General features: G+C 54.3%; 5 protein-coding genes across 5 annotated transcripts; 2 read left to right on the forward strand and 3 right to left on the reverse strand.

Annotated features, from left to right (window-relative positions):
* Positions 1–73: 73 nt before the first annotated feature.
* EI97DRAFT_453578 (uncharacterized protein) lies at positions 74–812 on the reverse strand (the record flags this gene model as incomplete). Its single annotated transcript, XM_033800466.1, has 3 exons — positions 74–224; positions 275–580; positions 673–812. The coding sequence occupies 3 exons, from the start codon at positions 810–812 to the stop codon at positions 74–76; spliced, it is 597 nt and encodes a 198-aa protein (XP_033649114.1).
* A 946-nt stretch (positions 813–1,758) lies between these two features.
* On the forward strand, positions 1,759–2,052 carry EI97DRAFT_462697 (uncharacterized protein; the record flags this gene model as incomplete). Its single annotated transcript, XM_033801297.1, has 2 exons — positions 1,759–1,769; positions 1,821–2,052. 2 exons carry the CDS (start codon positions 1,759–1,761, stop codon positions 2,050–2,052), a joined length of 243 nt encoding a protein of 80 aa, XP_033649115.1.
* Positions 2,053–3,990: 1,938 nt separating this feature from the next.
* EI97DRAFT_427919 (nuclear distribution protein PAC1) lies at positions 3,991–6,184 on the reverse strand. The gene is made up of 3 exons (XM_033797235.1): positions 5,811–6,184; positions 5,591–5,756; positions 3,991–5,540 (listed from the first exon to the last, which is right to left on the reverse strand). Exons 1-3 carry the CDS (start codon positions 5,846–5,848, stop codon positions 4,362–4,364), a joined length of 1,383 nt encoding a protein of 460 aa, XP_033649116.1. The 5' UTR covers positions 5,849–6,184; the 3' UTR covers positions 3,991–4,361.
* A 413-nt stretch (positions 6,185–6,597) lies between these two features.
* Positions 6,598–9,511, forward strand: EI97DRAFT_446482 (ARM repeat-containing protein; the record flags this gene model as incomplete). The annotated part of the gene is made up of 3 exons (XM_033800031.1): positions 6,598–6,866; positions 6,925–9,415; positions 9,473–9,511. 3 exons carry the CDS (start codon positions 6,598–6,600, stop codon positions 9,509–9,511), a joined length of 2,799 nt encoding a protein of 932 aa, XP_033649117.1.
* A 519-nt stretch (positions 9,512–10,030) lies between these two features.
* Positions 10,031–12,785, reverse strand: EI97DRAFT_437685 (uncharacterized protein). Its single transcript, XM_033799390.1, has one exon. The coding sequence runs from the start codon at positions 12,388–12,390 to the stop codon at positions 10,366–10,368; it is 2,025 nt and encodes a 674-aa protein (XP_033649118.1). The 5' UTR covers positions 12,391–12,785; the 3' UTR covers positions 10,031–10,365.
* Between the last annotated feature and the right edge of the window lie 3 nt (positions 12,786–12,788).

Here is a 12,788-nt window from a genome sequence, read left to right on the forward strand (position 1 = left end):
TGAATCCACCCCATGCACACCAGGATTCGCCAACTGTGATTCCATCACCACAACCTTCTCCGTTGGCGCATCCTTATCGATCTCGACCTCCCTCTTCGTCGTCTGATCTTCCTGCCTCGCCGGGCCCTCTTTCATCTTTCCTCCACCTCTTCTCTCTCCTCGTCAACTCTACATCCAAAACCCTTACCCCCTTCGCAACCTTCCCCCTCAACCCATCATCATCTCTATCAAAATACAACGCCCAAAGCGTCGGAAACTCCTCCACAGCACAGACCCTTCCCGCCCCTCAAAAGCTAGTCGCCTATCCTGGCGCGTGCAGTCAAAAGGGCCTGTTAGATTTGGTTGCGCATCTAGTCGCACGCCGTACTTGACTTCATACGTATCTTTGTCGATGTAGACCCAGTTGAAGATAGGCGCTTCGTCCGTGACGGTGGTTACGAGGCCTTCGTACGAGGTATCCGGGTAGGGCAGATAGTAGCCTGCGAAGGCGTGGCCGTAAGGCGTGGCCGTAAGGCGTGCCGTCGCTGGTTCCCGTGTCGATCCACAGCAATTTGTCCGCAATGTCAACGATCGTTTTACTCTTTGTTAGCGTCGAATCAAGTGTGGCTTCGTACCTTGCCGTTGCGGAGTACAATAGGTCTTCCCTTGATTTCTCTGCTCCGCATGGATGACTTTACGCATGTGGCGATGAGATTGCAGCGGCGGGCGAGGTGCACCCCGCGCTTTTCTTTGGACTGCGATTGGCGGATTGCTTCTTGTGAGCCTAGGAGGCCCGGTGCAGCAATGACGACGACAAGAATGCCTAGCACCATTCTTGGTGGGAGATAAGGCTTTTGTCAATTCGTCGGGTTCGGAAGTAGGGTCTTCTGTACGGGGAAGGGAAAACATGAGAAATTGAAGTCTGTAGGAACATGATCTAGCTTACAATGAGTGCCAATGACCGCGAGCACCCAAGGATTTTCTGTTTTCCCGTACGAAAAGAAATATCAACTATTCCATAATAAAAAATCTCAAACGTTTGCATACATCGTTCAGCAAGTTTTGGACCTCCGGAAACTCCACTGTCTCGCACTCATCATACGAGCCCGTCTCCAAGCCCTACTTTTACCACGCAGCACGACTATCCGGCAAACTGTGTAATGCATATGTTACGATGCTACAGAGTTCAATGATCTTCACTGTAGACGCTGGCGTGACCATAGAGAGAGGGAATCGAGGCTCAAACGCGTCCACTTCTTACACAACCGCCCCGTGTTTCATCCTCACCATTCACCCCAACAACGCCACCACAAGCCTACCTAGTCCGGAACGTGGCCCTTTTAGGACTTCAATATGGATAGCTTGGTACGAGTATCCAACGACCCGCTCCTTCGAGATCTACAATGGGACGCGGCGTGTTTCCAGATCCCGTGGCTGTACCGATAGGCGAGTCAACACGCTGGATGAGCCGTCGAATATCATGCCATGAACTGTAGTTACCAGAGTATCAGTAGAACATTCTTAGTTGTATATAAGCTGCACATCCACTATCTTCTAGAAGCCAGACGGCCGGCCTGCCTCTCAACCAACGGTATCCTCATTTTCACCGCCTTGGTGTCCCTTCCGCGTCCTCAGCGTCACGCCTTTATTATACGTTATCCTTTTTGAGCCCATAATATTGAACCAAGAAAGAAAGCGAACGGCTCTTCAACACCGACAACTCCACCAACCCAATCTCTGGCAGAACTACCATCGCCATCATCACTATTCCCCCACAAAATGTCCACAGTGTAAGGGGTTCAAAACACAGTTCTCCAACTCTACACTAACACTACATCTAGCGACTCCGCCACCCGCCCCATGGCCTATATGTCCGACAGTGAAGACGGCCAATCCACTGGTGGCCGCAAAGTCACGAAACCAGGTCCCAGCGTCGGTCTCCCGCCTACTTCGAACAACTTCAACCGACCGGCTGGCAACATCATCAAGGGGGCTGCGGATGAGAACGGCAAGCTGAAAGATGCTGCGCTGTTATTGGGATCAAGTTGGATTTGGAGGCGGAGATTCATTTGACAGCGAGAATAAAGGGGGATATCACGAGGGATATCACGATTGGGTTGTACTGAGCGCCGGTACGGGCATCAGCTTTGGAAAGATGGTACAAGTAGGATACTGAGAGCAGTGATTTCATGACAATGAGACTGGTTTATCAGAACTTTGAATTCTAGGTGGACGAGCTTATAAATCTCAATTGAGATCCTCCGGTTCCGAAAACTCTTGACACCAGTACGGAACGTAGCATGACTTTGCTGGGTAACAATGTATTTCCTGACCTTTGAGTAACAGTCAGCTTGCAGTCCCAATAAGAGCTGGAGTAAGGAGCGTTGAGACAACGTCGTTCTCAGACTCTTGCCGTGTCACCGGCAGTTATCACCATAGCCGTAGCTCGGTAGACCGTCGTGATTAAGTTGAATGTTCATCTTTGGACATATTCGGAGGGGGATAAAAAGATATTGAAACATACCTTTCCAGAAGTGGAGCTCAGGGTTTGCGCCGACGGCGTATTTGCGACGGCTTGATACCTTCCACCTCGGGCTCACGTCATAACATGCGAACGCTTCAAGAGGGTGGGTGCCTGTGAATCCAATTAGTTAGCGTCAAGTGAATCAGATATGAAGTGCTACAGCGGGTCCGAAGTTCAGACATGACCAGTCTCGTCGTCGTCACCAGAGGTGGCTTGGACATATGCTTGTCTATTGTGTTTGTCGATTCATCATTTGATCGGCGCCGAGCAGTGTTTAGAAAACAACGATTGCCTACCTCATATTACACTCGGATATTTCAGAGACGACTTCCTGGCCATAGAGCTCATCTGAGGCACAATTAGCGGATGATACGCCGATCTGATACATATGTATTGGCAAGATGTTGGGTCAGTTTGGCATGAATGGTATAAAAAAGATGGTCTCGTCATCGGGAAGCCCGAATAAGACTCGTCATCAAGTGACATCATTCCAGAAATGCGAATGCTTGGTAGAAAGAGCTTACCATCGTGGCGAACGGCTCTCAACGTAGACAACAAAGTCTATCCGCTTCGATCAGCCAGTCAGCAGGAGTTTTCCAACGAGTATGATCCACAGTATAGTGACGACATGGTTCAGTGGGCGAGGTTTTCTAGGCCTGCCACAATGGGGCATATCCGTCATGAAATGTCGGAGCCCAGTGCCATTCATCATATAGTCTGTTCAGGTTGTAGGGAAGAAACGCGTACTCTATGAAGGCCGAGGTGACATCGACATGGGCGGGGCAGCACCTGATCTGGAATATGTTAGCTCGGTGTCCAGAGCTTCGAGAACATGAAGTTCGGGGAAGAACATTTAAGTCAGAAAACAGCCAATTTTTTTTCGACATCGACAAAGTCTCAGTCGGTAATTTCCAGCGGTGCAAGCACCAAGTGTTCATCATAAAGTGTCCATCGAAGAAAAGGGAAGTCTTACATATGACACGAGGTGCGGGAGTATCCGAAGCGCGAGGTGATGGCTGAGGGTAGTTCTACGATCTGAAGTCAGCAGGTGAAGCTGTGATGATTTATGAAGCAATAACGGCTTGGAGGCTATCAGACTGACGTGCAAAGCGTGAGTTTCATTCCTCCTTAGAGGTCAAAGACTCTAGTTTGAAAAGCGCTATGTATATCATCATGCGAAGGGGAGTAGAAGAAAGCCTGACCGTACCTTATTCCATCGCCCATCAGAGATTTGCTGGATGAGCTGGGCCTCATGGGCCCTGTGTAGATAGTATGCTACATGGTGAGACACGCACACCCTCAGCAAGACCAAAAGATCATGCGGGAGTAGAACGGAAAGCGCTCCGAAAAGTCGTGATGTCGGTGTTGAGAAAGATGAAGCTCGAGAAGCAAAATATTCCGGTTAGTGGTCCCTGCACATGACTAAGCAAATCCTTGGCATTTTCTCGGTCCGTGCACCACGGGATTCACATTTCAAGATATCGTGAGAGCAGTGTCGACGCATATGATTAAAAGTATCTGCGGGGCAGCATAGGTCAACAGTACAGCGAGTCTATCATACCGAAGCCCAGTAACTTGCCATTTAGATCTTGAGATTTGACCTGAACCCCAACGCCGAGTCGCACCGCCTGAAAAGGATCACCAAAGAAGGGGTATGCTGAACGGGGATGCCATAAGAAAGACAGGAAGGTACGGGAACGTAAAACGGAACGTTGGCGAACCTTCGTCCGAAAGATGGGGTATTAACTAGCTCAGACTCGTGAGCGCCGGAAGAGAAGTAGTGAGGTCTCCTGAACCAGCGCCAGGTGTTTGCAGAATCAAACGGCACCCTGACCTTTTCTCTTCTCTGCATGCATTTCTAAGAGGCGAATATCCGAACATTGAGATCCACACTGCCTGTCGCAATGACACACCGGATGGTGGCCTTGGCAGCTTCCTCTTCCTTCCTCTTTGTCGTGCCATTGACTGTGGTGCCATTTGCTGCATCCCCCGGTACATCCTTGATGACATTTGGTGCCCACCGAATGCAGCTGACGAAATGGCCATGTGCGTCTTCGACCGTTTTTACGCAACGACCTTCTTGGGTAAGGTCCCAGCAGCGTATCGTCTTGTCGTCGCTCGCGGAAAGCAAGTACTTGCCACCGGGGTGCCAGACGAGACCACGCACCCAGTTGTCGTGGCCGACCAGCGTTTTGATCAGCGTCCCCCGCCCATCCCAAATCTTTATTGTCTTATCTCTTGATCCCGTCGCAATGAATTCCGCGGAGCTGCTGAGGGGTGGTGCCTTCTTGAGGCCCGCCATTGAGGCCAGGTGCGAGTATGCAACTGGAGGTGCTATCGCGACGCATTCCACGACATGCTCGTGGCCTAAAAAGGTGCACTTCGCCTCTCCGGAGCTTGCATCCCAGAGCCTTGCGGTTTGATCTGTTCCCGCCGACACCAACCAGCGACCGTCGAAACTTGGCGTGACATCTCGTACCCAGTCCGCGTGCCCCCGAATAGTCTTTACGCAATATCCAGTTGTCACATCCCAAACGCGCAATGTCTTGTCTCTTGAAGCGGATACTAACAGATTTCCAGATTGGGGGGAGCCCGCTGCCCCACTGGGTATGAAGCGTATCGCTGAGACGGAATGATCGTGGCCTGGGAGTGTTCGAATGTTCTTATACTCGTCGGATGGGTCCCATAACTTTATCGTCAGGTCGCTTGAACAGGACGCCAGCAGCGTTCCTCCTCTAGGACCACCAAAATCAACATCCAGAACCCCTTTCGTATGCCCTTTCACTGTCCTCTCTAATTCGCCCAATTCCCAATCCCATATCTTGATTGTGGTGTCTTCCGATCCCGAGGCAAGGGAGGAGAAAATAGGGTGAAAGGCCACGCATGTGACAGGTTGCCGGTGGGATTGTAATGTATGCCGCGCGGGAGCTCGTGGTAGCCAGCTCGTTGGATCTTGGTTTCTGCGGAGGAGAGATGTGGGTGTCGTTGAATCCAGCTCGTTCTGGAGACTCTGATTTCGCTGCTCCAGCTCTAGGACCTACACTGTGTCAATTACTCTATGGATGCGCCTCACTCATGGATCCCGACCTTCTTTTGCAATCGCACCACGCTGGTCCATTTCTTCTCGAGAAGACCCTCGTACTTCTTCCGGGTGGCATCGTCAAAAGATTCTGGGATATTGGCCTCCTGACGCAAGGCAGTTGCTGCGTTCGTCGCCCCAATCACCCCAAGGTATGCTAATATGGCTTTATTTCTGGCCTCCCGTCAGTGGATTGCGGAGCTGGTAAGGAGAAAGGAGCGGGCTCACAGCTCTTCTGCTTGTCGGTCCGTCAGTATGTTGCTCATGGTGGTGTTTCAGCAATCATGCGCAAGCGCCACCAACGGCGACCATGCACTGGAGTAGGAAAAGGCTCAAGATGCTCGAAACGCAGGGCGCGGGTGGACGTAGGTGATGTTTGAAAGAGACGGTCGAAGTCTTGGCGGCGGGGGAAATGCGCGGTGAAGGTCTATGCAGGGGCGGCAGGGCTAGTGTCTGCGTTGTTCTGGAGTGGAGAGGGCGATGCGGCGCGGATTCGGTGTTCTATGGTGCCGTTCAGTAACGAGCAAGATCTGTGAGCAGTGTATGGAGTCTCCAGTCATCAATGTGTTGGAGTGAAGGTGACGTGGGCTGGCGGTGATATGGTGGTTGCTGCCGCAACCGCGGACGCCGAGCGAAATATCCATCATACAACAGGCATAGCAACACCACCACAAAGAAATCCTACGTTTTCACGACACTCTTAATCATTTTATTTGGAGCGCGCGCAGAATCGCCAGCACGTGGCGCGCATATTTCCCTCGCCGCAGGTTCCCTTTGTGTAAGTGGATTGCTCCTCCTTGGCTTGCGCGCTTTCCTTCTGCCCACTCTAACGTGCGTGGCATGCACCTGCACGTCACCTTGCCCCTTCTCCATCCCTCCATCCTCACCATCACCGTCGTTTCCGGTGCCTGAAGACCTGAGTCTTCACTCCCATCTCACTCCGCCTGCCGGAGTTTGCCCTGCCCCATTAACAAAGAACAGTTACTGCCCATATACCCCGCCATAAACAGCACACATGGCCGACCAAGAAGAGGACTTCAGCTCGCTCCCGCTCCCAGACCGATTCGTCCACAAGAACTGGAAAGTCCGGAAAGAAGGCTACGAGGCCGCCGCGAAGGAGTTTAGCTTAGCCGCCAGCGAGTCGGACCCCGTCGTCCGCCAGTTCATACAGGATGCAAGCATATGGAAGGGCGTGGTGGGCGATTCGAATGTCGCGGCACAACAAGAAGGTTTGGGAGCACTATGCGCCTTCCTCGACATTGCGGGTACCCAAGGCTGTACGAGGTAGGAGAACACGCTGTCTGGCACATTTTGGTGATCCTTTGCTTATGGGGGATGGCAGGACGCGAAACATAACAATCGCCACGATCGCTGAGAAGGGCCTACCGTCCACGAGGCCAGCGGCAAAACAGAAGGCACTGGAAGCGCTTATGCTATACATTGAACTGGACAAGGCAGAGCCCGTCATCGAAGAACTCCTCCCCATACTGTCGCACAAGCAGCCCAAGGTTATCGCGGCGACGCTAGACGCGCTCACTCAGATCTATCACGCTTTCGGTTGCAAGACAATAGAGCCAAAACCGGTCCTCAAAGCCCTTCCCAAGGTGTACGGTCATGCGGATAAGAACGTGCGAGCCAAAGCCCAGGAGCTGACAGTCGAGTTTTACCGATGGCTAAAGGATGCGATGAAACCTCTGTTTTGGAATGACCTCAAACCCGTACAGCAGCAGGACTTGGACAAACTCTTTGAAAAAGTGAAGGATGAGCCGCCACCAAAGCAGGAAAGGCTGTTGCGGTCTCAACAGGCCGCAAGGGAAACAGCAGCTGCAGCGGGCGGTGGAGAAGAAGAGTATGGAGAGGAAGAGGAGGATGCAGGCATCGATCTCGAGCCAGAACATGAGGCTGTTGACGTTTTCCCATTGTTGCCCAAAGACTGGAGCGAAAGGCTAGCCTCCTCAAAATGGAAGGACCGGAAGGAGGCGCTAGATGACGTACACAAAGCGTTAAACCACCCAAAGATTGCCGAAGGACCCTTCGATGAGCTTGTTAGGGGGTTCGCGAAAAGCATGAAAGACGCCAATATTGCCGTTGTAACGACTGCGGCTAACTGCACTGAGCTCTTAGCTAAGGGCCTCCGGAAGGGTTTCGCCAAGTACCGTTCCACGATTATGAATCCCATGATGGAGCGGCTGAAGGAGAAGAAGCAATCAGTGTCTGATGCGATAGGGGCTGCCTTGGACGCTGTGTTTGCATCCACTAGTCTTCAAGAATGCCAAGAGGAGATTCTCGAGTTCCTCAAGCACAAGAATCCGCAGGTCAAGCTCGAATCGACACGGTTCCTCATTCGTTGCCTGAAGACGACCAGAGAGGCACCCTCACCCCCTGAAGTCAAGACGATCTCCGAGGCGGCCACGAAACTGCTCACGGAATCGCAGGAGGTGCAGCGGTCAGCTGGTGCGGAGGTTTTGGGTACGCTATGGAAGATCATGGGAGACCGCATCATGAACGCCCACCTGGACGGTCTTGACGATATCCGCAAGAATAAGATCAAGGAATACTACGACGCCGCAGAAGTCAAAGCCAAATACAAGCCTAAAGCAGCAGCACCTCCGCCGAAACCCGCGGCGGCTCCTGCAGGGAAGAAACCCATGCCAGGCAGACGGCCGGCGCCAGGAGGAGTGAAGAAGGCAGCGGCGCCCCCGGCAGCAGCAGCACCACCACCTCAGGAAGAGCCCGCTGCCCCTGTAGCCCCCAAACCCACCGCCCGCCCCGGAGCCTCCAAACTGGCAGCCCCGAAATCCGGCCTTGCGGCGCCCTCACGTCTAGGGGGTCTCAAAAAGCCCGGCGCTGGTATTCCCGCTCCCACAGGCTCTCCTCGCCGGCCAGCAGCTGCAGCACCTCCGCCACCTGTCTCTCCACCCCCGGAAGAAGAGCCTGCTCCCCCACCACAACCCAAATTCGGCCCGGGACGCGGTCTTGCTGGGCGTCCTCTAGGAAAACCTGTCGCGGAACCAGCTCCTGCGCCGGCGGCACCCGTCCAGAACCCCTCTAGCCTGTCGCTTGTCGAACGCGCCGAACTCGACGAACTTCGCGCGGAGGTCGAACACTTGCGGCGCGCGAACGAGGAGCTGCGCTCGGAACGAACTAAACTTACGAGCCAGATCCACGAGCTGCAGAATCAGAATGCGCAGCTGATTGAGGATCATACGCGGGACGTGTTGTCCATCAAGGCGAAGGAGACGCAGCTGGTGCGGGCGAGAAGCGACTACGAGGCAGCGGAGCAGACAGTGCAGAACCAGCGGAGGGAGGTGGAGAGGCTGAAGCGCGAGTTGAGCAGGCAGGTTCGGGCGAGCAGTCCGCCGCCGAGGGATCTGAGTGAGCATCTGTATGGGGATGCAGGCTATGGGGCGCCTGTCGCTGGTGGATATGGCAGAAGTGTTGGGGTTGGGAGGGACAGGGGAGGAGGGTATGGTGCTCAGCCGCTGAGTCCCGGCGCTGACGGTAAGGAGAATTTCGACAGGCCCACGAGCGGCAGTTTGAGCGGGAAGCTGAGTCCGCTGCGTGGAGGGCCGGGATCGAGACAGTCGAGCAGTATGTCAAGTCGTGGTGGGGGCGCGGGGTCGCCTTCAGAGGGGCTGGGGGCGAGTGGTGGTTATGGCAGTGGGATTGGGATTGGGAGTGCGGGTGGATTTGGCGGGGAGAGGGAACGGTTTGGGGGAAGTGGTGGCAGCAGTGCGGGATTGGGATACGGCCAGGCCAGCGCGGGGGCGGAGAGCTGGAAGCGCGCCGCCGAGGTGACGCAGAATCTCAAGCAGCGGATTGAGATGATGAAGGTACGTCCCTCCTCCTTCGCTCTGGTTGTGGGAGAAGAAAGCTAATGCGTCTTGCAGGCGAAACAAGGAATCGGAAGGCCCCAGCATCAGAACTAGGACGACGGTGTCGAGTTGGCGGGTTCGGCGTCTTTTTCGTGCTTCTTGTTCGCCGTCGAGGTGGCGTACGTCGTCTCTTTGGCTTGGCATTTTCAGCGGCGTTGACGGAGGGGATGTCTAGGGATGTCTAGGGATGTGTCCCAGTCTATTTTATGTTTCATATTCTCAGACGTGTCTCATTAGAGCTGCCTACTTGGAGGTTTTGTCGATGGGCGAGTGGCCCTGCTTGATACACACTTTGACTTTAGGATGCCCCGCGATATAATACCCTGGGAACGGGAACCTTGGGATGAGGGGAGGGAGTCGAACGGGATGGAATGGAAATTTGTCTTTCTCTTCTCGTTATTTTACTTTGTCTGCGTGCACCTGGAACGGCCACCTAGTACTCACACAATACCCCTTTTTCGGCGTACGTAAGCGGGTCGGTCACGTGGACGAGGTTCGACTACCTGGTGGGCAACCGAATGAAGTGATGTATATCCACCAGATGAGATTTAGAGTGGATTTCTGGAATCGGAGAAAAGAATCTGGCCTCTCAATTGCTGATGTATACTTGCTAAGCTATACTGCACGAGTTCATCGACTTTGTATTTACCTCGTCTATAGATTACACGGCAGGGGGAATACATGCGGAAGGAAGGCCGTACATGGCATTGCAGCGCTTGAAACGCATCATTCGGAAGCAATCAACAGTAAGAGTGAGGAGTGAGAGGAGCTCCGCTATATACAAGTCACCGTCTTACAGAAGAAGAGGGTGGTCGAATCCCAAAGGGACAAAAGATGCGCCTAATATGCAATATGCATGCTCATCAGCACAATGCAACAACATGACAATCAACGAGAGTAGGAAGGTCCTACTCTTTATGCCTATGAAACAAGCCCCACAAGCGTCTCAAGCCACCCGACGATTTCGGTGACACCTCCCTCCCTTTATCATTCTCCTTCTCTCTCTCTTTTTCCCTCCTCTTGCCCTTTTCTTGCTTCTTATTCTTCTTCTGCTCCTTCTCCTTCTTCGACTTGAGCACCACCAAGCTCGTCGGTCGCCGCTTCTTGCCACCAGGCCCATCGACGACTTCCGAATCCCACAGGCCCTTGGTAGTAATGGGATTGTACGCAGATTGCGTCTTTCGCGTCTTCTCGGCCCGCGGCACCGGAGACGGGTCACGGGATGGTTCGTCTCCGTTAAGTGGCTGCAAGGAGTGGGTGGGAGGAGCAAGCCCATTGTCCGAAGATGGAAAAGGGGGAGCAGGCACAGGAGGAGTCGTACGAGCCAGTTCCTTCATACGCAGCAGCTCGATACTGCGCTTGCTCTGGCGCTCCTCCTCCGTCTCAGGGAGGCTCTGGTCTTCGAAGGCGAGGCCGTAGCGTTTGCGGCTCGCGCCGTTCTTGGAGATGAGTTCGGCGTTGCCGGTGGAGTTGGCGCGGCGAGAGCGGGTTTTGAGCGCGGGTTGTGTCGAGGAAGGGGTCGTGGTTGCAGACCCTGGAGAATTAGCGATGGATGCTGGCGTGCTGTGGCCGTTTGGAGGCTTTTGACCAGTGGATCGAAATAGTCTAGGCAATGAGGTGCGACGGTTGTCCTCACCCGTGGAAGCGGGAGAGGCGGAACGGGGGGTATCAACAAAAGACATGGATACTGCGCGGTTCGGAACAGGACGACAGGCTGTGGGCGTGCAGGCCAAATGTTTAGACGAAGAATATGCGGGAGACCAGTTTTCGGAGAAGGCAACCCAGATGCCAGAGAGTACCATGAAGATGCGGAGAGCATCGTCGGTTGTCGCGAGTGGCAGTTCTGTGCTCTTATCTAAGAAGGAAACGGATTCAGGAACGCTAGCAGGTGTAGGTAAAGGAGTTGCAAAAGGAGACTGGGCCAAGCCGGGCGTTGATGTTGTGGTTGCAGGGGGTATAGTGTAAGCATCCAAGACGTCGATGCTGGTTCTAGAGATGCTACCAATGATGGGGTGACGTCTGGAGTTGGGGCTGATGGTGCTGAAGTTGAACTTCCTGTCTTCTTGCGCCAGCGCAGGTGAGACGGGGGAATGAGGGGTGTTGGCCATGGTGGATACACGGCGACTGTGTGGCATCTTGGGCACCCACCGGCGTTTGAGGGTCAGGCCATGTTCGTCGGTGAAGGAAAACTCGTAACCCCCATTGGGCATGTTGGTGACCTCCCAGCTCGTGCCATCGTCTAGGAGAAGCTCCGTCTTGTCGCCTGGATCCTTGTCGGCCCTCCTAGCAGGGCAGATGATGCCAACGACCTCCCTCGTCCCCCATCGCTCATCGTCGGACCTCTCCTCGTCGGAGATATTCTCGTATGCTTCTGCCTTGACCACCAACAAGTCCTGGGGACCCAACCTCTCCTTGGTGTTGAAGGTGCGGGCCAGCCGGCGAGTGGAGCGAGGGGCTAGGAGCGAAAATGGGATGACTTCGTAGACGGGCTTTGGGCGACGGCCGGGAATGACTTGGTGCAGCTGCAGGAGGACCTTGGGACGGAGGTGGAGTTTATGGCGAGGGCCGGCAATGGGAGGAGGTTGGGCGAGGTTGTAGGTCGTCCTGGGTCGGTGCGTCTTCTTCTTGGGCTTGCCGTCGAAGGACGCGGTGCTACTGACGGAGGCCGGACGAGAGGCGGAGGGAGAAGAGTAGGCAGGAGTGCCTAACTCGGAAGTCATGAGGTTTATAGATGGTGGAGTCTCGAGAGAGCGAAGGGGCGGGCTCGCAAGCTCTGGGACGGAGGGGGACGACGAGGGATGGTTCGGCAAGAGTGAATTGAAGATGTGGAAAGGCATCTGCGGGAGAGAGAAGACATGGCCGGAGGGTGAGGGATCTGGGCGGCTCTGGGGCGAGTACTCATGGCTGTGTTTAGCAGTCAGGAGATCCAGCATGGCTAGGCGCAGCTACCGAGTCGTAGACGGATGGGGAGCATGCTGCGAGAGGGGGTCAGTGAGCAGCGACAGCGCAGCAGAGGAACATGACGACGGCGAGAGAGGGCATAAAAGACAGGCAGATCATGGCTGTCCAGGCGGCGCAGGTCGCCCCTCGCACATGTTTACCGGTCCTGGTGGAGTCGCCCAGGAAGCAAGGTGACAGGCGTCCAGTGGTGAGGCGCGGTATACGGGACGGATGAGAGGAGGACAGGGGCTGGGGGAAATCGTACCAGCCACAACGGGAAACGTACGAGCCACAGCAGGGGCACTCATACCCAGGGGTTTTCCAGACGTTTGCCTGTCTAGTATTACAGTACTCCGTATTGGCGTAGCGAAACAAAAGACAAAGATGAACC

Source organism: Westerdykella ornata, assembly GCF_010094085.1.
Source record: "Westerdykella ornata strain CBS 379.55 unplaced genomic scaffold EI97scaffold_54, whole genome shotgun sequence".
NCBI classification, from domain to species: Eukaryota; Fungi; Ascomycota; class Dothideomycetes; order Pleosporales; family Sporormiaceae; genus Westerdykella; species Westerdykella ornata.

Excerpts from the sequence above, each read along its gene's own strand:
- EI97DRAFT_427919 (XM_033797235.1), bottom strand. The coding sequence starts at position 5,848 with ATGAGCAACATACTGACGGACCGACAAGCAGAAGAGCT. Across the intron at positions 5,757-5,810 it reads GACCGACAAGCAGAAGAGCT|AAATAAAGCCATATTAGCAT; the intron begins GTGAGCCCGCTC and ends ACGGGAGGCCAG. Across the intron at positions 5,541-5,590 it reads TGGTGCGATTGCAAAAGAAG|GTCCTAGAGCTGGAGCAGCG; the intron begins GTCGGGATCCAT and ends GACACAGTGTAG.
- EI97DRAFT_437685 (XM_033799390.1), bottom strand. The coding sequence starts at position 12,390 with ATGCTGGATCTCCTGACTGCTAAACACAGCCATGAGTACTCGCCCCAG.